Genomic DNA, 25,670 nt, shown 5'->3' with positions numbered 1-25,670 from the left:
GGTGTTCTTAGCAGCGTCAAGCACTTGCTTCATCTTCCTCTACCTCCTTCTTCAACCTATCTTCTACTTCACCGCCTAACACGGCGTCCCCGATTTGAACCGGCCGCAGATGAGTCGACGAACCGAAAACATTTTTTTACCTCCATCGCCACCTTCTGCTTCCAAATCCTTACACGGCGGCTGTGTGTGGGACCTGCCATGTGTTTGGTTGTAGAATTCAATAAGTTCCAAGAAAAATTAGGTCCGGGTTATGGGTAAAAATCATGGTCGGTTTTAATTCGAACTGGGTATTAAAATTGGAGGGATGATTTGTTAATGGGAGAAGAAGACTAGATTTCATTTTGGTGGAGGTATAATCTCTGCAATGGAAAAGGTAAAGGGAAAGGATGAAAAAAAATGAAAAAGTGTTGGAAAAATATTTCGTTTTTAGAGGGTGGGGTAAGGAGATTGTACGGGAAAATGGGAACTTGTTTTGGTCAACTATTCAAATGCATAATATTAGAGGGGTTGGGTGGGACCTGCTGACTTGGCAGCTGACATGGAGAAAATTGAGGGGTCAGCTGCCACGGTGTAGATCCATTAGGGTTAGGGACAATTATGCAAACTTTGTTAACGGTAGGGATAGATTTGGACGAAAAGTATAACGGGTAAACAATATACCATAGTAGAGGGGCAATTTTGGACCTTTTCCCAATAAAGTATCCGCTGAGGTGATAAACAAGGTTCATAGTTATGTTAAATATAAACGAGCCTCTGGATAGAAAGATTTAATGCTTACAAAATTTCAGATTCTGAGCCTAGAAACAAAATTTTCAGGCTGCCTAAAGTACAAAGAAAATCAGGAAGTAGCAATCTTTATGGTCAGTTAAATGGCTAAGAAATGGCCAAGGCAGCCTAGCATAGCTCAGTAAATGGTGTATATAATATATATCACAAATTCATAATAATGGGGCCAATACAGGATTGAAAAAAATGACTGAGCTCACGCTGAACTTCTCCTGAGCTATGCTCACTCCGAACAAGATCTACCATTAACGGGAACAACTGAGAAATGTATCTCCTAAAAGAATCGCTTTGCCAACTGCACAGAATGCGTAATACTGATAGAACCAAGGGAGTCCTTGCTACTAGCTCTTCCTTCTTAGCTGAACCCAAAGGAAGATTCCACAGGTATGTTGCCTTAACATCTGGTTTCCTCTTGACAGAGTTCAATCCAGCACAGTCCAAGTATACGCGTAGAATTTCTTCACATACACCCACAAGTTCCGTTTCTATATTTCTCTTTTCAACCAATGATAAATTGTTAACAAGCAGCCCATGCAAGAAGTTGAGGTAATTCTGGTAGGACTCATTTTCAAAATACACCAGCGGAGGTTCTGGTATCTCAAGGATAGAGCATGCTTTTTGCAGCTTCACTTGTACACCTTTCTCGGATTTCAATTGCTGGGCATGAGAAGTAACAGATGAATAAATACCAAGGAGGATATTGATAGTATCAGCTGATACTGATCGCCGACACATCTTGTAGAGATCAGACGACACCTGCACATCAAAAAGCAGCAGCACAATGAATAAGAAAAGCACAGCGAATCATACTGTTCTCTAATAACAGTGCATTTAACAAAACTCTTTTGTAACATTGGAAACTCTGAAAATATCTCTCCAGACAGTTCATAAATAACGAAAAGGAAGCAGGGAAATAGACCAAAGTTGATGCATGAACTATGTTTATTCCTTTTTTAAAACATTCAATCATGATAATGTCCGACCTACTGGTGATGTATAGGTCTATGTCGGGACACAACCAAATTATCTGTCTACTTTCTCTCGTTCTATCTTCTATGTGTGTTACTTGCTGTTTCTGTTTAATGTGATAATTCATAATCTTATCCAATCTAAATATTTCCATTTCTATCACTAATCATGTGGATAGTATAAGTTCAACATTTACTCCTATATAACATTATTGGCTTCATAATAGTTCTAGAAAATTGTTTTTCCTTAAGGACTATAACCAACAAAAGCAAAAAGTAGTGCTTTTTATTTTTTTAAAATCAGGTAAGGAGAATTTTATTAACCATGCATCCAGTAGATGCATTCAAATTACAAGAATAGGGTTTAGCTCTGACAAAGTCCCAGAAAATAGAACTATTTACATTACAAACTTAACATCCAGTCTAGCTTTCGATGTGTGTTGAGTTGAGATTCCGTCAAAGCACCGCAGGTTTCATTCCTTCCAGATTGCCCAAGCGATGCAGGCTGGAGTTATCTGCCAGGCGCTTTTGATGGGCTTTCAGGCTTAAGATTTGTCCTATCTTTCAAGCCACCATGCTCAAGCCGTACCATGCAGATAAGGATGACTCTAGCATGGGCAAGTCCAGCCGTGCGCCTATCACTATCACTGCCTCCACATGATAGGGACATTGAACCAATCATTGACTACCTGGCCACACAGAAAAAGGGACAAAGCCTACCACCATGTTCCTTATTCATTAGAAGGGGCGAGCACCGGAAGGGGCCATATTGGAACAATATGAAGACTTGTGGCAAGTCAAGTATAAGGTCAATGCATTCATGGAGTAGCATTGCGCCGCGGTCGTCACGACATTAGAGGGGGGAGAGTATGATAAGCTGCCACATAATCACGCCACATAGGCACCATTCGGCATACAACAGTTCCACGCAAGAAGCTTACATCTGCAGCCTTTTAGCTATCTTGGTGGTCTATTCCGGAAGGATGGAGGTTCCATTTGGAAGACAAGAGTAGGTCCTTATTTGTAGATATGGAGGTCCTTATACACAATTATAAATTTATAAGCCCTACTTTATTCGACACTACCCCGAGGAGAGTTGTATAGGTATTCATAAGGATGGAGAGGTTCCCTTTGGAAGACGAGAGTAGGTCCTTATTTGTAAATATGGAGGTCTTTGTATACAATTATAAACTGTATAGGCCCTACTTCATTTGCACACTACCCCTAAGAGAGTGGTATATATAGGGGGCCATTAGTGCTCGTTTGTATCAAGCAATCAGGCAAGTTCTCTCTAATACAAAGCTTCCTTTGGCAATCTCTCTTGTGATATATAGCGCTAGCAATATCAATTTGACTTAACCTTGCAAGTTGTGTGCACGTTGTTAAGTGTCGCTCGGTGTGCTTTGTTTAAGACTATGGACATTACAAAAGGGACTTCACTGAGCATTGTAGCAGCTTCTTGCTACGACAAGGTCTCCATTCTTTTCTCTCTTTCAGATCCTTGGTGTTTTCAATCATCCATTTAATCAGAGCCCTAACTCAGAGGTGATACAGAAATTGTTCGTCAATAGGTGGAAAACCAGAGCTGGCCTCAAGGTCACTCCTTTAGCCCATATTCTTTTCGAGTTTCCTTGCATGCAAGAAACCATACGAGTTAAAACTGGAGATTGGTTTTGGAACGGTAGACATCTCTCTCTTAACTGGTGGTCCCCGGCGATGGAGACTTCCTCACTGATGTCGGAACACAAATGGGTGAAAGCTTTTAGGATTCCACTGCATGCTTGGTCCTCAGATACCTTCCGCAAGATTGGTGATTATTGTGGGGGATTTGTCGGAATCGACGAAGATACAAAGAATAGGATGCATTTTTTCTGGGCTCGAAGTTGCGTTGCACGCATAAAAGAAATTATCCCCAACCAAATTGAATTGCCGCTTGGAGATCAAAAACTTGAAATCTCAATTTTAGAAGATGCCCTAGTCACCATATCTGCTGGAATAGGAACCGTTGTTGCCTGAAAAGGGAAAGAGAGAAGACCTCTGCTAGGGTTTCATCGAGCCAAACAAGGGCCCCCGTTGTCGCTTCAGTCAGGGGCCACATGGGTGAGAAATTTAATTTGAATTCAGGGGACCAACAATTTACCAAGACAGATGAACCGCCCCCTACTAGGTTTTAATACAAATTAATAAAGCAGGGGCCATATACAAATTAATAGAAAAATATTCTATGCGGAACAATTGACCAGTGAAACAGCACCAAATAGGACAACAAACAAGTATACTCAGAGAATGGCAGGGAAGGGCGGAAGACGGACCTGTATGATGCGCAACTGAGCCGCTATATGATCCTTCATTCTTGAAACAACATATCGTGCAGTATGCAGGTTGTCATCCTCTGATTCGTCATTTATTAATCCAGCCCCAGAAGAAAACTCCATATCATTATCGGACTGACTAATGGGTATCTCAATGCCGTCCATTGTTCTCAAAAGCTTAGGAAAATTGGGTAGAGTGGAATTTGAAGCTTCTTTCAGAGCTAGAAAGATAACTTTCCAGTCCTCTTCACGAAATTTGCCTCCCAAATCACCTGCCAAACGCATTAAAGAAGCTACCCCAGTGGTTGCAGGATCCTTGCCAGAACCTTTTATAAATCCTACCATTATAGACACTACACTTGGCAATTCAGACCTCACCATACCAAAGAAATTAACAAATAGATCCACCAAACATTGAGCTGCCGCCACAGAAGTTTCAGAGTCCCATAAGCATCCATCCAGTGGTATATATCTGGATTTAAATGAAGACTGGTCATACTTCACTTGAGCTTCTGTGCTATCGTTTACTGGACTGAATATTGGGTAGATTACAGACTTGAAGACATTAATCCAGAATAGGTGTGGAAAGAGATGGCCATGGTCCTTCAAGATATTGAAAAGAACTTCCAATGCACTCTTTCTGATAGCTGATCGGGGATCTGAAGTCAATCTTGATAACCCTGAAACAGGATCAACAATGACTCAAAAAGTTTAACTTGGAACCCTCCAGTAATTATACACGGGGATAATTGCTACTATAGAAAAATGCAACTTTTGAAATTCCTCCAGAAGTCCAAATAATTTAAAATTACATGTGCACTCCACAATTTAGATTCTGAAATTCATTTCCAGTTCACTCATAATCAAATTTCCTCTGGTCCTCCCCATTTTTAAAGGTGTGAGGATTATGCAGAAAGGATGGTGAACTAATTTGACTTCAAAAAATTGGTCATTCCACACAAGTGTAAGCAACCCCTCGTTGCATTAGCCACTTGTCACTGCATGATACAACTAGGCAGGTTCACCAATAAGAATTGTTTAATGTTTCCAGCAAGGCAGAAATAGGGAAAAAGAAAAGCAACAAGACACCTGTGAGCAGAGGCTCCCAGAAAGACATATAATCATCTTTATCTGTGAAGAACATCCCATCTGAAGCCTCATCTTCGGCCACTGGAATAGATGAATCATTATTGTTGTTTTTCTCGTTGCTAACAAGGCCCCCTTCTGCAAGTTTAACAGCACAGAAACGGAGAAAAGCAATAGCATTGAGGCTAACATCACTGTTGAATCTGCTGTTTGTGAAGGTGATGAGGCATCTAACACAATCAGTAAAAGTCAATGTTTCAGTCTCAGTAATATAACGAAAATATTCCCGTACAATCTTTTCCATGGTTTCAAAGGCCAGCAACACAATATTCTTCCTTTCATCTGCAGCAGCAGCTGTAAAAACCTGCAAAGGTGCATATAAAGACATATCATATCCCAGGTTCCATTTCTATACCACTTATTAAAGACTTAACAAAAAGACAAAAACAGTCGTACAGTAAATATTAGTTGCTACATCAAATAAATAACTAAGCACATTAAAGAGGATATATCTCACATGAAACTCAGTTAGGAAGACAAGTAGATTCCTGGAAAAGAAAGCTCACACCATAAAAGGGACAGAGGGAATAGAATGCTAATAAGCAAGAGAGCAATAGAAATAGATACTGAAAGACGCTAACAATCATATATGTACTAGATGATACCCGATAAGGATAAAGCAAAACTCTATAAAAAGTTGAACTAAAGATGTGATAATTACCATAAAAACACTCTTCCACCCAGATTTTACATTATTGACACGACTCAGAACCATTTGGGAAATACAACGAACTATCAACTCCCTGATTTCAGCAGAATTACTTTTCTGCATAACAATAACAAATGGTCTCAAAAATTCATTCTGAAAGTTGTAATTCGCCAGTTCCTCTCGTTCTAAAAATTTCATAGCAAGTTGTCGCAATGAATCCATGACAAAAATTGCAACTGAAAGATTTTCTGACAAACCAACAGCCACAAAGAACTCTGAAAGAACACTCCATATGTGGGACCACACTAATCTGATACGGTTCATGTTATAGTGCCTGCATAATCAAGATCATACTTTCATCATATTCACTTTCTAAAAGTTTCCGTCTTTGTGAGGTAAATATTGATGAGTTCAAGGACAGAATCTTACGCAACTTCAACAATTTTTGTAAGGCTAAATACACGGGGATCTGTTGGAGACTGTAGTTCTGACATCGAAACTTTGCAAAGGGCCTTGACAAAAGCAACTATTGCTTCACTGTTCAGCCTTTGGCTATGAGCAAATATGTGATTTAGTTCAAAGTTGCCGATCTGATCAAGTAAGTTTAAGTTTGAAATGAAGTTATTTATCTGTTCTGGAGTCACCAATACTGGAGAGTTAGCTCCAACAGTTGCGCTGTCATATGAACCCCCTCGAACAACAGCAGCAACAGTTGGGTTTTGGAGTGTCCCTTTTTTCTTCAGTGATGGAAATCCAGCTGACTTCAATGTCTTTTCCTCAGATTCAGAGTTCGAGGTAGTAAAAAAAGAGGAATCAGATGGTGCACCCTCCCCCAGCAGCTGCAGATGCTCAAATCGAGATAGACACGTCAAAAAATGCTCCCAAGCTTCATGAAGATGACTCCCATCTTCAATGGCAATCGACATTATTGTCTGCATGCAAGTTAGAAGGATGTTATTCTGCATGAGTTTCAAATTAGTAGAACAGTTGATGGATTTTTTTTTTTTTGGATAAGGTAAAGGTTTCATTAAATAAAGTACCAAGATGGTACACAAAATTACATGAAAGAAGGCTCCAACACAGCCAGTTACAATCAGTGTTTTAAAAGGCTTTTCCCGCCTCAGGGCTTACGCCTCGCCTTACGCCCGCGCCTTTTAAAACACCGGTTACAATAACTTCCCAAGCATCTCAATAAAGTCCAAAATTGATCTACATTCTCCAAAATACTAGTCTTACACCAGAAATAGAATATTCTTAATTCTAGAGATATGTCTTCTTTGTCCTTCAAAGCATCTCTTGTTTCTTTCCGGCCATAAAGTCAAAAAGATGCATAAAGGAATGGTTCTCCAAAATTAGTAGAACTTTCGATGGAATTGAAAGTGACTTGTACAGTTGAGGAATAGATTCTTGCTTTTAGTTTTTCATAGTGCATAGACAAGGTTCTTGTTTGTATCGAATATGATGTGTAGTTGTAGAGCTTACTCTCAACCTTTTGGTGCACTTGTTGTATACAGAAATTTTTCCCATATTAATATAATTATTTTACTTCATAGAAAAAGAAGGTGTGTGGCATGCGTGTATTATTATGTAGGGTTACTCTTCATTTGTTGCAAGTTTGCTACCGTCTGAGCATAAGATGGTAAACTGACATGACAGAGATTGAGGGAGATGGAAATTACTTTCATTGCATCAACATTTTTTTGTTTCATATCTGCAGCACAATGAAGATAAGTGAACTTTGCCATAGATGTGACAAAAGCATCTCTCTGCGTCTGCATACCCATCACAGCTGTAATGTGCACAGCATGCCTGAACCCCAGCAAACATTGAGAAGTGGCATTCTTATCATCACTCTGGTCTAGGGTGACACTGAAAGCAGCAAGCATGGGACCCCAGCAGACTTCTACCATAAATCTCAATATAGCTGGATCTGCAATGACATAATAGATAGACCTGCAACAGGACATAATATAATTTTATGTGTACTTTTCCATCTGAACAAGAAAATCCGTGATAAGAAGACATATGAGGCCAGCTTGAGAAAACTAAATCATATGTATGGGGACTATAAGGCACACAATCCTTTCAATAGTCCGTATATGTGATATTTTGGCAATTCTACAGATTGCAGCGACTCATCGAAAGGAAATATCAATCCGTACGCAGATGATAAAGAAAGAGTCAGATTCCTATCGTCTGACAAGTGGTACATATGCAGCCAGAAAGTAGATTCAAAAGTCAACATGTGGAATTAAATCTTACTCCGATTTTCCAGATTTTGCTTTAAACTGCTCTTGAATATGCCTCACAAGAACCCCATTGGCACCCAGTGGTTTTTCTTCTCTCTGTTTCCATACTAGATTCAGTATACCATCCAAACCCAAAAGCTTATTAAGACTGTTACCCTGCTTGTTTTGCGGCACAGAAGAATCTGCATTCATCTTTATCTCATTTTTCACAATTTGGTCATAGAGAGCACCCAAATAATCTTCAGGTAAGTCCTTCCCATCGTCAATCCCTCGATTGTTCCGGATGAAATCAGCTTTTGTCATCTAAATGGAGAAATACAACAGTTAATTCCGAAGAAAACCAATCACATTATTTTACAAGTAACATCTACATGTGTAACTAAGTTAAGATGACCAAGTGCATAGACTAAATGTAAAAGACTAAAACAGACAAAAAAGATACTCTCCAACCCAGTAACTGATCTACTATGTGCTCTCGAAGTCTCAAATACTGGAAAATGAAGATGTTGCCTGCCCCATAATTGGTTGCAGCAATATTGGTAACCCATATCAGTCAATATCAAAAACAATTGGTAACTCATATCCGTGACTTGTACACTATCCTTTCATGCAAAACTCAAGATCGCCGTTGAATTTCCTAATACAGGATAATTAATTATAAGCTAACAAAATGATATTTAACATTCACTGGGAAGCTCTATCTGGTTTGACATAACTTTTCTTAATATTACCTTTGATAAGGGACATCATTCTTGTTAATATTATATAAAAATAACAAATACGGAAATTCTTTTTAGAAGTCTTCATTTCTAAATTCATATTCACAAACAGAATCTATTACATGTAGAATTCCAATTTTTATACATTGTAAAGAAATAACTTTAGTTTTGTAGTAAAGGTTCAACTAAAAATATTGTTAATTAAGGTAGTAGCAAATTCATCCAAATATAGCTTTACAAGGTTTTAAATTCTTATAGTCCATACACATTGACACAATTTGACCTTTTAAACTTATTTTAGCTAAGCATCACTATCATTGAACGTTCTACACCATCCTCCTTATACTATGGATCTTTTTCATAAGTAAATAATTTTAATACTAATGGGAAAATCTCCCGTATACTAGCAGCATACTCAAAAGTAGAGAATCTACAACATAATATGATTCTCTAAGAATGACACTCAATCTTCTACTGGGTGCATTTAAAAGAAACTAGGAATGAGAGGCTATTCCTCAAATGCACATAGTTGTTTTCTATCCTATCAAAAGCTTTCTTATTTCTTTCCTTCCATCGGACCAACACATAAGTGCTAGTGGGGCAACATTCCAGACTCTTCAAGTTCTGTTTCTCCTTCTGAATTTCCCGCTGGCCAGTGCCTCCTCCATTGTGCCCGACATTGCCTACTGCATCCCAAACCATCTCAAAACACAAGCAAGTTGTCACCCGATGATGTAGGAGGAGGTGGTCCACATCTTCACCTAGACATTTGCACTTGAAGCACCTGTTGGCATATGTAATCCTCTTTTACTCAAATTCTCAGCTGTCAATAGAGCTCCCTTTGCCGCCAACCAATCCTTATACTATGAATTTATATGCACAAAATCACTAACCATCTTATTTCGGGGGTTTTATTATATATTACTCCATTATTTTTCATTCACTAGAATTCTTATTATATACTTTAATGCCGAGTAAACACTCATAAGGAAGGACGAGAGGCTTGAAAAGCCCTTTTATCTATTGGGTTTGCCAGCGTCAAAGGTATTCAATTAGTTGCCTTGCATGTTATGGACTATTTAACCCCGTCCTAGAATGTCAAATTTGCAGTCTATTGATCTTTCACTACAGTAAGCTGACAGCAGGGTAAATTGGCTAAGTTGTTTTTGTTTTCTTTATAATCGTGGTGTGTGGGCCAGCTTGCGTGCACCTCAACTAATTCTATGGAGCACCTGCTACCTCCAACCAGTACAAGTAACGGATAACTCTGCCTACCAAGGCTTGGACAAATGGGAAGAAATCGCCTAGTGATTTTGCCTCCAAAATTGGCTAAGTTGTTAATACCAAAGAATGAAATGAGTGAATGAATGAATGACAGACACCCCAGATTGAAAGCTATTGAGATGTGCATGTGGGTGTGGCCCCTATTGAGATGGATGTGCGGGCACACTAGGTTAGATATGATTAGAAATGAGGTTATTCGCGACAAAGTGGGTATGACCCCTATTGAGGACAAGATGCGAGAAGCGCGGCTTAGGTGATTTGGTCATGTGAGGAGGAGCACAGACGCCCCGGTGAGAAGGCGTGAGAGGTTGACATTGGAGGGCCTACAGAGAGGTAGAGGTAGGCCAAAGAAGAGGTGGGGAGAGGTGATTAGACAAGACATGGCGCAGCTTTAGATGACCGAGGACATGACCCTTGATAGGAAGGTATGGAGGTCGAGGATTAGGGTAGTAGAGTAGGTAGTCTAGAGTGTTCATAACAATAGTATTGGCACGCAGTCTCGCTTTCTGTTGGTAGTAGGTTTTTATGACTAACCGTTGTTTTCTTTCATTGTTGATCACCTTACTATCTTGTTGTCTTTATTCTGCTTTTATATGGCTTTTGGTGTTGTCCCTTCTTGTCTATATTTTCATTAATGTGGTGCTTATACTTTCCTGAGCCGAGGGTCTATTGGAAACAACCTCTCTATCCTCACAAGGTAGGGGTAAGGTCTGCGTACACACTACCCTTCCCAGACCCCACAATGTAGGATAATACTGGGTATGTTGTTGTTGTTGTGAGATGTGCATGTGGCACCTTCAATCAACCATTACGCAATTCTCCTAAAAACAATAATGAATGTGATAAGCTCAAAAAAGTTGAAGATGTATATATAGCCAACTCTCAAGCACATTATGTCTGTTTTTTATTCAATATTGGTTTTGAGCTCTTCTCATAGTCATAAGTCACAACTCTTATACTCTAATCCTTGTCCAATATGGCCACTAATAATAATATTGGAAACTTATCTACTGGACAGATTTTTCTTTCTTATTGTCATCCTCAAGAAAACATGGACGAATTCATTACCAACCTCTCGAATAAGAATATATTTGTTCAAGGACAATATTTTGCAATGATTATAGTACTAGCTTTGAGCTCTGGCCCATTGCAAAAGAACTACAGTTTATTGAGCTGTATTTTATGAACTAATCTATATGATCGGGTGACACAGGTTCAACAAGCCAGTAAGCTAGTCATTTGGTTGGGTAGTGAGGAGATTTAGTAGGCGTTTCGACATAAAAATTGTGATTTATGAAAAAAGTAATTTTTGGAGTTAAGTTGAAAAAAAAGCACTCCCTCCGTTCACTTTTACTTGTCAAGTATTCTAAAAATAGATTTTCACTTTTACTTGTCACTTTTAGCAAATCAAGAGAAGACAATTTCTTTTTTCCTGTTATACCCATAGTATTTATTAATTACTCATTGCAAATCATTTTCTCAAATCCATTAAAACTATGCATCAATTAATATGGGTATCATGGTAAATTATGCACTTCATTTATTCTTTCTTAAAGGGTGTGTAAAGTCCATAGTGGACAAGTAAAAGTGAATGGAGGGAGTATTTAGAATTTGAAATTGTGTTTGGACATGAAAACTATTGCAGTTTTGTGAGGAAAAATGAAATTTTACATGAAAAAGTGGCAAACCCCTCTTTTTCAAATTTGGAAACCCATCTTCAAAATTTTTTTCAAAATTCAATCCAATGTATAACCAAACAAGTTTTGGAAAAAATAAAAAGAATCGAAAAAAGGAAAAATTTTGTATGGACAAACAGGTCCTTAATCTCCGCACACAATTCCACATTAATTGATACAATATTTGGTTGCTACCTTTTTTTTTCCATAAATAATACTTGCATAAGTTGTGCTGGAAAGCTATTATTATTTCACGTGGGAAAGAGTGTGAAGCAAGAATGTGGCCATCAGTAATACATGAATATAAGCACTAAATTACAAAACTAACCCTCATAATAGTAGAAAACTTTTATTTTGTTGAAAAAGTAAAACTCATATTTTAAATTAGAGATTGTGTACTAATTTGTAATATAACAAACTAACCAGGAATTTGTAAACATCTAACCAGGAATAAACCCCATATTACAATCCCTGTATTATTTTAACTTTTTTTGGTAATTAAATTTTCCCAAATTTTCGATCCATGCATTATTAATTCATGTAACTTGTTTCAAACCAAACCGCCCCTAAGGGTAGAAATGAATGAAAGTAGCAGACGTTAATGGGAGAATTTAAGAAAACGTGCACTGGATCATACACCTAGGAGAAAAACACTTCAGAGAGATTCCCAGGGTACCTTATCTTTCACCATGCTATTATGTGCATCTGTATTGAGCATTATCACAGAGTAAGCAAGCACATAAGCTGTTTCTGCACTGGTAAAAGAGTTTGGGTTGCATTTACAATAGCGCTCTGCAAACTTCTCCATTATACGGTCAATCTTCTGAGCTTCACCAGGTAATCTGAACCCTCTAAGGAAATATCTGATTGATTCACCAAAGTCCATACCTTCAAAATTAAAAGAATCGACATATGCATGCATAACTTTCAGAGGAAACTCCTCTCTTTCACCCAAATAATCACCAATAATGGATGGATTTAATCCGGTCGTGTTCTTCAGAAAAGAGGCTACATCTTCTGCGGAATTGCCAAGCTTTTTGGTGCTCATTAAAAAATCAATCCCCTTTGAAGGCTTTCTGTTGAACAGGGAAACACCTTTCTGCATTTGATCCATTAGAGTTGTCAGTACTTAACCATACCTCAAGTACCATGAAGTGAATGAAAGCAGAGAATGAAGATAGTGGAATGTGCTAACAAAGATGATAAACCTGTATTTCTAATTTATAAGCACGGCGCTGCTCCAAGGCAGCAGCACCAGAAAATTCAGAATTTGCTTCCGGATGCAGCTCGTAGTCAATAATATTTCCCTCTTCACTAACACTGGTAGCGGCTTCTGGCACTTCATGATCAGACACCTTATCTAGATTGGGGTCCCCTACCTTCAGTTGTTGGTCCATCCACGTCCCCATTGACTTTATAATTGTAACTAAGCATTTCACCGATTCAGAACGAAATGTAATATCTTGGACTGGAGACAATGTAGTAGTGGAACCAGGAGGTGGACCAAGAGCAGTTTTAAGAAGACCATTAACAGTCCTGCAAATATCTGATGGAATTAAAGCTGTTTTAATTCAATTTAGATGAAAATAAACATGAGAATTTAGTGACAGGAAACATATATGAATAACAGTATAATACAACGGCAAAAAAGCATGTGCATTGCTGCAAAAGAGAGTATGAGTGTACATAGCCAAGCAAGGATAAGGAGGTAGGCTTCCTGTCTCATTAAAAGCGACTGTTTAAATAGTTGCGTTCACAAGCTCTTGGCATACAACAGTATCACAATACTTTGTTCAAAATTGCCAATGAGCTAAGGACACAACCTTACTCTTGATCTTAAGGTTGAGTTCATATTCGTTATTGAACTATGGGAGAATAAGATATTCATCTTATAGCTGATATCCGACACTGGAAAATATGAGAGAGATGTATTGATGATTTGATAAAGAAATGCCTATTTATACACTATATTCTTCTTCTTCTTCTTCTAAACGTCCAAAAAGCAGCGAAATGCTGGCGAATTTTTTCCAGAATTTTACTGCCCAATTTTTCCAGTTATTATCAGAGAATTCCTATGATTTTTTATATCCTTTATAGTTTATTCTTAGTTCTTATTGCCTTTCTTATGTGTTATGTAGTTGTTCTTTTAATGGCGCCAAAAGAAGATAGGAAAGATCCGGCTTGGGCTTACTCTGAAAGAGTTTGCGAGACCAACAAGATGGCAATTAGATGTCTTTTTTGTGACAAGATTTCAAATGGAGGAATCTATCGTCAAAAAGCGCATCTAATCGGCGGTGATCCAAATGTCGCATCTTGTCCTAAAGTTCCGTCGCATGTGAAGGAAGATTTGAAAGCATTCCTTCATAAAAAGAGAGAGTTAAAGACTCAACTGATTCATGAACAAGAACTGTATAATCTTGATGACGATGATGAAACAGAAGAAGGTGACGATGCTTCGTCGCTTCCACCAAAATCACAAAAGCGGGGAAGGATGCAACCAATGTCTTCTAGTTGTGGATCTACTGGCAAGACCAAAGGTCCTATGGATTGTTACTTCTCGCAAAAATCTGGAGATAAGGAAGGAAAATGTGGTAATCCTCAAATTGATGCCAAAACGATTTTGAGGGATCGTGCAATTACAATGTTTGCGCGGTGGATGTATGATGCAGGTCTTCCTTTTAATTGTGTTAATTATACTGACACTTTTTCTGCTTTTATTGAGGCCGTAGGCCAATATGGTCCAGGAATGAAGCCTCCAACATATCATGAAGTTAGAGGGCCATATCTAAAAAAAGAGGTGGCAGAGGTGAACAAAATCGTGGAGGAGCACAAAGTAGAATGGAACAAGTTTGGTTGTTCCATTATGATGGATAAGTGGACGGCGAGAAATGGAAAAATGATCATCAATATCTTGGTGAATTCTCCTAAGGGAAGCCTGTTTCTTGAGTCCGTTGATGCAAGCGACTCTTCGACTGATTCAACCAAAATGTACTCCTTGTTCAAGAGTACAATAGACTCTATTGGAGCAGAAAATGTTGTTCAAGTTGTCACGGATAACGCCAGTGAAAATGTTAAAGCTGGAGATTTGATGTCTGCTGGGTACCCGCATATTTATTGGACTCCGTGTGCAGCACATTCCATTAATTTGATCTTTGGTGACATTTTCAAGGAAAGACCCTTTAGTTCAATCTTTAATCAGGCAATTAGAGTGCATTCCTATATTGTTCAAAGGCCTTTGTTATTGAATATGATGAAGAGATTCACTAAACAAAGAAGCTTGGTGAAACCCGCAAAGACAAGATTTGCTACTGCTTTCTTGACTTTGCATAGGATGTATGAGCAAAAAAGCAATTTGAAGAAGTTGTTTGTTTCAGATGAGTACACCAACAGTGCCTATGGAAGGGAAGCTCGAGGGAGAGAATCTGCAGATATTATACTTTCTCCTTCATTCTGGAACAATGTGGTTCATGCATTGAAGATTGGTGGTCCTTTAGTTAAAGTGCTTCGTTTGGTGGATGGGGAGCAAAGGCCACCAATGGGCTACCTGTACGAAGCAATGGATAGGGCAAATGAGGCTATTCAAGTCTCGTTTAGTGATCAAAGAAAATACAAAAGAGTCTTTGAGATCATAGATAAAAGGTGGGATAGTAAGCTTCATAGCCCTTTGCATGCAGCTGGACTTGTTTTGAACCCGGAACTATTTTATGACAATGAAGAAAGGATTCTAGGAGATGAACCTTTGTGGAATGGATACTATGAATGTATTGAGAAGTTGATACCTGAAGAATCCGTGCAAGATAAAATAACAGAGCAATTTAGTATTTATAGGAACGCTGAGCAACTTTTTGGAAAAAACATGGCGATTAGACAAAGAAAGACGATGTCACCAGGTGAGCGAGTGCTTATATGTTGTTTTATAGTTAATAAGTTATTTCTTTATCAATATTATGTTTTGAAAATTTGTTCTACTTCTACAGTTGAATGGTGGAAGCAATATGGCCATTCCACTCCGGATTTACAAAAGTTTTCCATCAAGGTTCTAAGTCTAACATGTAGCTCATCCGGGTGTGAAAGGAATTGGAGCGTGTTTGAACATGTAAGAACTAAGAAGAAAGATTAAGTATATTGAGATAATTAAATTATATCTCAATTGTCCTAAACTTACTAATTACTTATTATTTGCAGATTCATACCAAAAAAAGGAATAAACTAACCTTGAAGCGTCTCAATGATCTAGTATTCATTAAGTACAATAGAACATTGAGGCGTCGTTACAACGCTCGCAATGTAATTAATCCAATTAGTTTGGACAGCATCGATGATGCTAATGAATGGCTAACTGGAGTCCCGGAAGATCATGCAGATGAAGAAGTATTTGAGGAAACTTCTGATTTCACTTGGGGTGATGTTGCGGAGGCGCGTGGAATTGGGGAGAGGATTTATGGTTTGAGAGGGAGTACCTCAACTTCAGAGGAAGGGAAAAGAGGCAGCTACTTTGTCCCTAGTTGATGAAGAAGAAGAAGTTGAAGAAGATGACGAGCAATATAATAATGATAGTGGAATACAAGAATTTGACAATCTTGTAGAAGAATAGGATGCTCATTTTGTGCTTTAATTGATGCTACTATTTAGTTTTTATATTGAAGTATTGAACATTTGCTTACAATTACATGTGTTGTCTATGCAATATTATTTTTTATTTTTTTTAAAATTTCGCTTCACTTCAAAAAAGCGAGCGCTTCGCTTCTCGCTTCTCGCTTTAAGCGAAATGGGGTTTGTCGCTTTTTCTCGCTTCACGCGCTTCACAACACTGCTAGAAACCAGTGGCAAACGGTTCAAAACTCGATAGATAACCTTTCTCGACTTAAATACCAGAGTTTTCTATGCAGCAGGGTTCGAACCCATGATGTCTGCCTAACACACATTACGCATTGCACTCTTACCACAATATCAAAGACCTGGGGGACAAATTAAAAAAAGAGTATCTTTATAGTTTATTTTAGGCGCAATCACCTAATATGTACTTTCAATTAGTAAGGTTTTCTTAATTGTAACAGCTTATAGGTGTTAAGCTTTCAGGCAGCAACGGGACACATAAGCCTCAATTTTCAATAGAACCTTAGATTTCCAGATAGAAGCAGCAGAAGGAAAACTCCTTAGAGATTGTACAACACAGATAAGAGAGAGGAAATGCAAGTGAAAATGCCCGACAATTCTAGATTCCAATCTTATTGATAGAAGCTCAGATAATGGAGAGAAATTTTTTCCAACACAGCACAGGATGATTCCCCATATGCTATTTGCTGATAATATTGTCCTAATTGACTAAACCAACGAGGGTGTCAACCCAAAGCTTGAACTATGGAGAAGCACTCTAGAGAGTAAGAGTTTTAGGATAAGCAGAAGTAAGACCAAATATATGCACTGCATGTTTAGCTAGCATAAGAAAAGAAAGTTCAGGTGAGATTAGAAGGGATTGTGGTATCTAAATGTAAAATTCAGATATTTAGGCTTGTTGGTCCAAGAGAATGAATGATATGTGAAGATACAAAAATAATCAAAGTTACATGGTTGAAATGAAGAAGTGCTATCGAGGGATTATGTTATAGAAGGATGCCTACCAAAGTGAAAGGTGGGTTCTATAAAACAAATACAAGACCAGTAATGTTATATGAGAGTGAAAATTCGGATGCTAAAGTCCAACACATTCCACAAGATGCAGAGATGAAGATGCTAAAATGCATGTGTATCAATACAAGATTAGACAAGATTAAAATTGTTCACATTTGCCGGAAGGTGCAAGTAGCACACATTGAGAAAAGTCGTCTAAAATGGTTTTGTCATGTTTTGCATCGACCTCCAGATGCACCAGTCTCCTTGGGTGCAAAACCATGGTGGATGAAGGCGTTAAAAGTGATGGGTAGACCTAGAGGCTAGAGCACACGCCACAATGGAAGGAAAAGATCTATAAAGCCAATACCACTTACGTAGAATATGTTTTACTCGTGTTAGTACATTTAGTTCAAATGGTATGCTTTCTATGAGGGTTTTTAGCTCTATTAGAGATTATTATGATAGTAGGAAATATAGAGAACTTCTAGTACTCTAGATTTTACTTTTATTTTGCATAATGCTGGCATGAGATTATGCATGGACATTTTGGACTCATATAGAAGCATAAGAATAAATGTTAATTGGTAATTGATATGTAATTTGGACTTTATCATGCATAGACACTCTACATTCATATAGAAATATTCGAGTAAACGTTACTTGGTGCATATCTCTTTTGTATGCGGATTTAGTGCATTTGTATCTGCTTTGACTTGTTTAATTGAAAAGGCATGCTTATTACCTTCCTCTTTGATTGAGCACCTTATTACTGATATATGTTGTTCTTTGACTGTTTCTTGACTATTTCTCTGTTATTGTGTATGCCTATGAGCTGCAAAGGTTATATAAAGTTAGTATTTTTATACTCAACCTCGTCACTACTTCGTTGAGGTTAGTCTTGATACTTACTGAGTATGCGGGTCGGTTGTACTCATACTATACTTCTACACCTTGTGTGCAAATTTTGGAGCGGCTCATGATTTGTACTACCATTTTTTGGGGATATTTGTATTAATTTTCGCATTCTTATTTTATTATGTATTTGATGATCTTCCGTCCGAGCTGTATTATATGTTGGTTGGCTTACCTAGTGGATTGGGTTAGGTGACATCATGAGTTGGTGGGATTTTGGATCGTGACACTACAGTGTTATCAAAAGCTTAAGCCCTGAAAGCGAGGCTCAAAATATGTTGAGCGTTTCGCCTCGTTTAGCGGACACTTCAGTGTTGCCATCAAGGCTCTAAGGCATACTTTTCCTTGCCAATGAGTGTAATCTTGAAGAGATGATACTAAACAATTGATATTTTACTTTATCGTAAATTTTCTTCAATTTCTTTGTTCATATATTTGGTATTCATGCCAATAGATATTAGTCTTGGACTACACAAATATATTTGTAGTTTTCTCCATTTGCACCTTTCTTCATTAAAGTCCACGCTTTACTTGCGCTTTGCGCTTAAAGCTCCAACAGACCTTAAAGCTTTTCTTACGCTTTTCGCCTTTGATAACACCGGTGACACACATGGGGGTGCATGACAAGGTTTCCGGCAGTGGGTACACAATGAAAAGGAGTTTCCTTGGCACGTGGAGGTGCATGACAGGTTTCCGGCAGTGGGTACCCAAAGGTGGGTACACAATGAGAGTCTCCTGGTGGTAATGTTATGTGCACAGCATGGACAGAAAGTGATAAACTCTTCAGAAAATCAACACACTCACCGGAAAATTACACGGCAAGCAGTGTTGGTAAATGCTCATTAAGGCGTGCTTAAGCCCTAAAGCTCAGAAAAGCTCAGGTAGCGCGTTTCGCTTCGCTCAAGTTGCACTTCAGTGTGTACACCAAGGCACTAAAGTGTGCGCCTTATTTTTTATCTTAAATTGGGCATTATTAAACAACAATAGTAATCGACAAACAAGTGTATTAGTTACATATATATTTCTTTCTTTCTATCATTGCGCCTTTTTTTGCCGCCTTTGACAACATTCACGGCAAGGGAGTTTATCACTTGTATGTTGCAAGTGATTGCACAACAACTAGTCTCTCACCAAAAGCTCTGATACCAAAGCTTCTTTGGTTTTTGCCTCCGTTAAGTTTCCTAGACTATTGCCAACTCCACTTTCTCCTGCACAATCTAATAGCCTGTTTGACCAAGCTTTTTTTTGGGCCAAATATTGAGGTGTTTCGCCAAGGTTTTAGAAGGACGAAAAAAAGTGCTTTTGAGGAGAAGCAGAAGCAGTTTTTGAGAAGCAGAAAAATGTAGCTTCTCTCAAAAAGCACTTTTCTGAGAAGCACTTTTGAAAAATATACACTTAGAAGCAGTTTTCAAAAGCTTGGTCAAACAGTAATTAATGCTCAAAAGTGATTTTCAAATTAATTAGCCAAACACAAACTGATTCTCACCAAAAGTACTCTTTTGAAAAGTACTTTTGAAAAAAGCACTTCTCAAAATAAGCAGATTGTAGAAGCTTGGCCAAACATGCTATAACTCTCTCCCCTATCTACTCTCTAATTCCTCCAAGATAGGCATTAGCAATCTAATTTACCCTTCGCCCACCCATAAACCTATTTGTTCAACCTTCAATTATCCGTTCTTAGGAATTTCATCTTGCTAGCCATTTGGGAAGACAATATTCCTTTTGATAACTACCTCACCATTGCACCATCCTACCAACACTCTTAGCCATGTGACGTCGAATATGAGAGGTGCATGTCCCCTTCGCCTTTGCCTCCTGTTACAGCCAACACTATCGGCAAATAGTCTGAGGTTAATATGGGAAGTGTGATTTTTCATATCCACCACACATACTAAATGAAGTTATTATTACTAGTATACATAAGAACAACAAGATTCTGATATGAAGAATTTCTTGGAAACTAAATAAACTTGGGACAAGTCTAGACAGAGTCAAAAACGATTAAAGACTTGGAGATCAAGTTGTATCTCAGATTTCTAGTTCATACCTAATAACAAAGAGAAACATTCTACTATAACCTTTTTCAATTAAAGAATCCATCATATACTCTAAAGTCCAACGAAAAAGATAATAAAACTCAAGGACCTTGACTCTGGCTTTTTATTGTGAATATCAAAATCAACTAGGAAGCTTGAAAAAATGAATGCAACATCAAAATAAATCTCAACAATCAACTAAGAAGCTTGTAAAATGAATGCAGCAGTGTCTATGACTGATGAAACAAACCATTACATAATATAATCTAAATAAGCCATTAGTGAAATATATGATTGTTCTTTTCAAAGTTTACTTGGTCACATACTAAAAGGGCAGCCCGGTGCACTAAGCTCCTGCTATGCGCGGGGTCCGGGGAAGGGCCGGACCACAAGGGTCTATTGTACGCAGCCTTACCCTACATTTTTGCAAGAGAATGTTTCCACGGCTCGAACCCGTGACCTCCTGGTCACATGGCAGCAACTTTACCAGTTACGCCAAGGCTAGTCACATACTAGAGGACATAAATTACAGTCATAGCAAAAAGTAGAGCACAACTAAAAAAAAATACCTTTCAAAAATGTTGGGAGCATCGACATCACAATCATAATTGACAAAGACATCAATGCTAATCTGAGGGTCCTTTGATACCTCCTCCAGCAAACTCAAAACAGTCATCTTCTGCAAGAAACTAGGCTGAAGCACATTCTCCAGCACACGTAAGACGAGCATGGGGAAAAAGATTCCAATTTCCGATTTCAACCCAGATCTATATTTTGATAATAAGTTCTTGAATATTGAACAAAGAAGTTGAAAGATCGTCATCACAGATAATGCACTGTTCTTCAACAATGATAAGCATAAAAATTGCTTGATAACATTGAGAAACCTGTATTCAGAAGACAATGTTAAGCCAGAAATATACCAGATACATCAACCTTTTTTTCCGAAAATGCAGATACATTAACATATTATTATCTTGAGTTCTTTAGAACCCAGTTGAGACAAATGACTTCTACACAAAGCTCGACTTTGCTACATTAAGAATAAAGAAGGGTGGACTTTCTTTATCAATCAAGCTGAATGTTGTAGGATAAAATCTACGATCAAGAATAAATCTAAAAGAAATTTTAGCTTAAATCACTTTTCCAGCTACAGTAAACTCAGTTACATCAGGATTTACTTTCAAATTCTTGTTTCATTACGAGTTTCAATATCTTAAGCAGTTTCTTAATTTGTGAGAAACTTCTTTTTTTTTTTGAGAAACTCTCTTAGACGCAAGATCCGTTACAAGGATTTGTAGTCCAACTTTTACCAGGAATGATAATCTAAGACTTGCTATCCTACAAATGTTAATCTGGCAGTCAAGTTTTTATCATCTCTTCCTTCTCTCTAAAACCTCTGCCAGTAACTAAGGAATCTTCTGGAGCAGAATGTCAAAAGAAGTGGGGGTCGTAACACGAACCAAGCCGCAAGCATGATAATACGGTCAAGATTCGCACTCTGAAACCAAGAAGAAGTTGGAGTTTTGAAGCCATACAGGTGCGTACATGTGACAGAAGTCAGAAGGTTCACCCGAGACGTAGCGGATCCGCTTCTCATGCATGGAATGTCCCATTTGGGGTTATATTTCTAAGGTTAAAATTAAAATAAACTTTAGTAAAGGACCTACTGTAGTTAAATTTTGGATGAGAATAGCACTGTGTGTAACCAAAAATGGGTTTCGCTGGAAAAGTAGACTGAGTGGACAAATTCGAAGCATCAACTACGACCAAAAAAGGTTGAGACCAATGTCTTTCAATTTGAAGGCAATGTGAGAACCACAATCGTTAGTCATCACCAACATACGAAAAGGCACTAGAATAGAGGAAGAAGACGAATAACCAACCGCCAATGGCATAGGACAGCCCATTTGTAAGTTTGCAATACAAATATGAACACAGATGGGCCATAAAACGTAGGCCTGGAGCGGACTTAATGTGAATGGGGGAAGCAAGGCCCATAATGAAAAAAGGGAAGGTCCTTGAGCCACGCCTCGTCATAGTGGCACAGCGAGGATTATCACTAAAGGAATTCAAAATATATAGAAGTAAACAAACGAACAAGCCAAGGGGATTCAACTTATACTATATATAAAGTGTTTTTTCCGGTGAAGGAGGTTCTGATGAACCCCCCTTACGCCCCCAGCTCCCCCGCTGCTCGTCAAGCCTAGCTCTAATTGAACGCATGGCAAGGTTAGTGTTGTCAAGGACACGCTTGATGCTAGCTTAACTCTTGAGGACTGAAGCTAAGCATAGATAAGTCGGGTGCTTCACCTAGAGACTTATCCTAAGGCATGCGTCAAATCGTCCACAGACTATCTTGAAAAGGGTTGACTCTAACAATTAAGATAACTTGCAAAGCGTAAGAGATGAGAATCAGAAAAGTCAAAATTTAGTATAAGATAATTATTCGCTAATTTGAATTAGAAACTTAAATTTGTATCTTTGCATCTGAATTACAAATTTAAAATGGTTTGGAACTCAATAAACATGATTTGTACTTCGTATATTTCACTTAACAACAAATACTATTGCTACGCCTCAATCTCAAATCATATATTTCACTTGATTGAAGGTTTTTCAATTTCTTTGTTCATATAATTGTTGTTTGTATTAAAAATAATTTTTTATTGCATCACATTTACCCCTTATTCATTATTTTTGACTTTTTCTAAATTAGGATTATTTGTGCCTTTCTGTAGTTAAATATGTGCCTTAGTTATGTTTTCACTTTGGCAACACAAGAAGAGAATGATGAAGACCCCATAAGACAAGGAGAAAGTGGACTACATAATGACAGGCCACTTTTAAAAAATTCTACACCATGAACTGAAGTTAAAATGAGCCTAAGAAGTGGTTCTGACCCATCAAGACAAAAGTCTAAAAGTGGAACTTAAAGCAAGTGAACCATAATGAGGTACCCGGAGGCCATTTGCACTTCTGTGCCGCCAAGTTTCGAGGTCCAGAAAACCAGAGATGTAAAACAAGGAAACAAATGAACAAAAAGAAGAATTTCCTTCAAAGGTAAGTCACAACAAAAGAATCCAGTAGAAAACTGGTCGTTGCCTCGACCGAGGCCATATTCGAAGACGGAGAGCGAAGTAGATCTAATGGGGAGATTGACTTCAAGTCAATATGAGCCAACCATATCACTTGACTAAGCTTGAAGACCTCGAAATGAGCTCAAAAGACAGTCTAGTTGGAGCTCCAATTGAAACAGAAACAAACAGAAAAAGCCTCAAAGTGAACATAAATCAACTCGAAATGACATATAGTGAAAAGATACGAGAACCCAAGCTTCAAAGTTTACACCACAACTTCATGCGATCACGATAAGCTTGGTATCTAGCCTAGATGCATAATGGTCAAATACTACAAATAATCCATTTCTAGTGACACTTGTAGCTTCATGAGCTCTCCCACCTGGTTCCTATGGATCAATGGTACAACTTTTTCTATCAACTTTTCATCCTTTATGTGAGAACTAACTACATTCTACACCACCAAAGATTTCTTTAAGGGCAAGCGAACTATCATATCAATCTATGTAATGTCTGTATATCAGGGGAAGCTAGACATATTAATTTAAACCATCACATCTTGCACGCAAAACTAATCTAAAAGTTCCAATTAGAAAGATCTATTGTCGAACTGGTGACAGAAGTTAACTCCTCGACTTTAGAGGGTCTATCATAAAAGCATAAGATGTAATTTCCCGGCCATGTTAGTTGAATGGGTAGACCCTGCGTAACAAACAAAAAAAATAGACGGCAAGAAATCAGCAGAACATAGTAACAGAATGACATAAACCTCTCATTTGAGCGCCAAATTGGACCAGCATTATCCATTATAACCTTTAGGAGCTCCAACGATAACACTTTCCCCCTTAACAAAATGTTGTCATCCGCATGCTCCTGTGATGAAAACTTCATAGACAACTTACATAAATTCTTGAAGAGCATGAAACCGTCCTCTCTAATTTTACTGTAACCACTCAGATCAGCTTCCTCACTCAGTTCCCCATCAGTGGGCTCACCCTTCTTTTTTTCACCCTTGTCATTCTCCAACTGCAAACACAATTTCGATTCAGCAAGGCCTTCCTTGGACTTGGCATCCACAATCTCATTGAGAAAGTTCTGGGCGAACTGTATAGAGCTGCCCTCATTCAAATTCCTATCCGTGAACTCCAAGAGTTCAGCCACAGAGACGGTCTTGAATTCCACCATCATGGAGTTCTCCTCCACCCTGGTGAAAACAATCATCATCATCTGAGCAAGGACGGACTTGGCGCAAATCTGATTGGTGCCATTCATGCCCCCGAGATAGACATTGTAACAGGACCTAACAACGTGGACAAGGCAATCACCTCTGACAAGCACGTAGGGAGATCGAACGACGGAGAGCAAGACCCTGAGAAGGGCAAGCTCGATTGCTTCGTCCCCAAGAGCGCCGCATTTGCAGACGGAATCTATAAGGCGGAAAATGAGGGAGGGAGGACTTGGGTTAGGGCTGGGGGTGTCGATCTCGCATCGGATCAAGCCCAAGGAGAATAACCTGAAGGCGCAATCTAGGGCGGGTTCGACAACTTTGGGAGATGCGGAGTCGAGAGCCATGATGAGGGGTTGCAAGACGAAATCAGCATCGGAAGGAGAGAGGCCATAGAGAGGGGTGCAGGAAGCTGGATCTACAGGGTCGTCATCAACGGAATCAAGCTTGTCGAGAGCGGACTTGCAGGCGGCGACGAGCTGCGAGTGTTTCCTCCAGGCGACGTTCTTGATGATCTTATCAAGAGACGGACCCAGTACCCAGCCACAGCGCGAAGGCCCGCCTAGCGTTTGAGAAGCCGACATTTTGACTCACTTCTTCATCGGTATGTGAACTTTGCTATCCAGCAATGGCGACTAATTCTGGTGGGGTTGGGATATATCATAAGAATGATGGCGTTCCGCGTACGAGGGAGGAATGCTCCTACAACTTCGACGCCTGGAACCGACACATGCCCTGATCTGAATACACTTCTTTTCCGGCTAACTTACACCCACAACTCAAGTTAAATACTCGAGGGTCGTTTTGCAGGAGGGATAAGTAAAAATAGTGGTGGGTAAAAATTAATATCACCTTATACTTTGTTTATTAAATTTGGGATAAGTTATTTCGGGATTAAAATTAATATTTAAATAATTTATAACTTGTAGATATGAATAATTAATACGGAAATAACTAATCATTTTTCTACTTCACTTTTCCCATTCTTTACTAATATTGGTAAAGCAACGTCACT

At 38.5% G+C, this 25,670-nt stretch overlaps 1 protein-coding gene across 2 annotated transcripts; it reads right to left on the bottom strand.

Annotated features, from left to right (window-relative positions):
- Positions 1-730: 730 nt before the first annotated feature.
- On the bottom strand, positions 731-25,431 carry LOC107776500 (brefeldin A-inhibited guanine nucleotide-exchange protein 1). 2 transcript variants are annotated; one of them, XM_075238010.1, is made up of 11 exons: positions 24,200-25,431; positions 20,920-21,237; positions 12,998-13,335; positions 12,466-12,888; positions 8,124-8,413; positions 7,541-7,814; positions 6,291-6,793; positions 5,874-6,195; positions 5,156-5,516; positions 4,067-4,746; positions 731-1,542 (listed from the first exon to the last, which is right to left on the bottom strand). In XM_075238010.1, exons 2-11 carry the CDS (start codon positions 20,969-20,971, stop codon positions 931-933), a joined length of 3,855 nt encoding a protein of 1,284 aa, XP_075094111.1. In that variant the 5' UTR covers positions 20,972-21,237; positions 24,200-25,431; the 3' UTR covers positions 731-930. The 2 variants fall into 2 exon arrangements, with proteins under 2 accessions (XP_075094111.1, XP_075094110.1); XM_075238009.1 differs by having other exon boundaries at positions 12,998-13,325; positions 24,200-25,414.
- Between the last annotated feature and the right edge of the window lie 239 nt (positions 25,432-25,670).

This window comes from Nicotiana tabacum, chromosome 19 (genome assembly GCF_000715075.1).
Source record: "Nicotiana tabacum cultivar K326 chromosome 19, ASM71507v2, whole genome shotgun sequence".
NCBI lineage: Eukaryota > Viridiplantae > Streptophyta > Magnoliopsida > Solanales > Solanaceae > Nicotiana > Nicotiana tabacum.
This window is presented reverse-complemented; position numbering and strand designations above follow the sequence as displayed.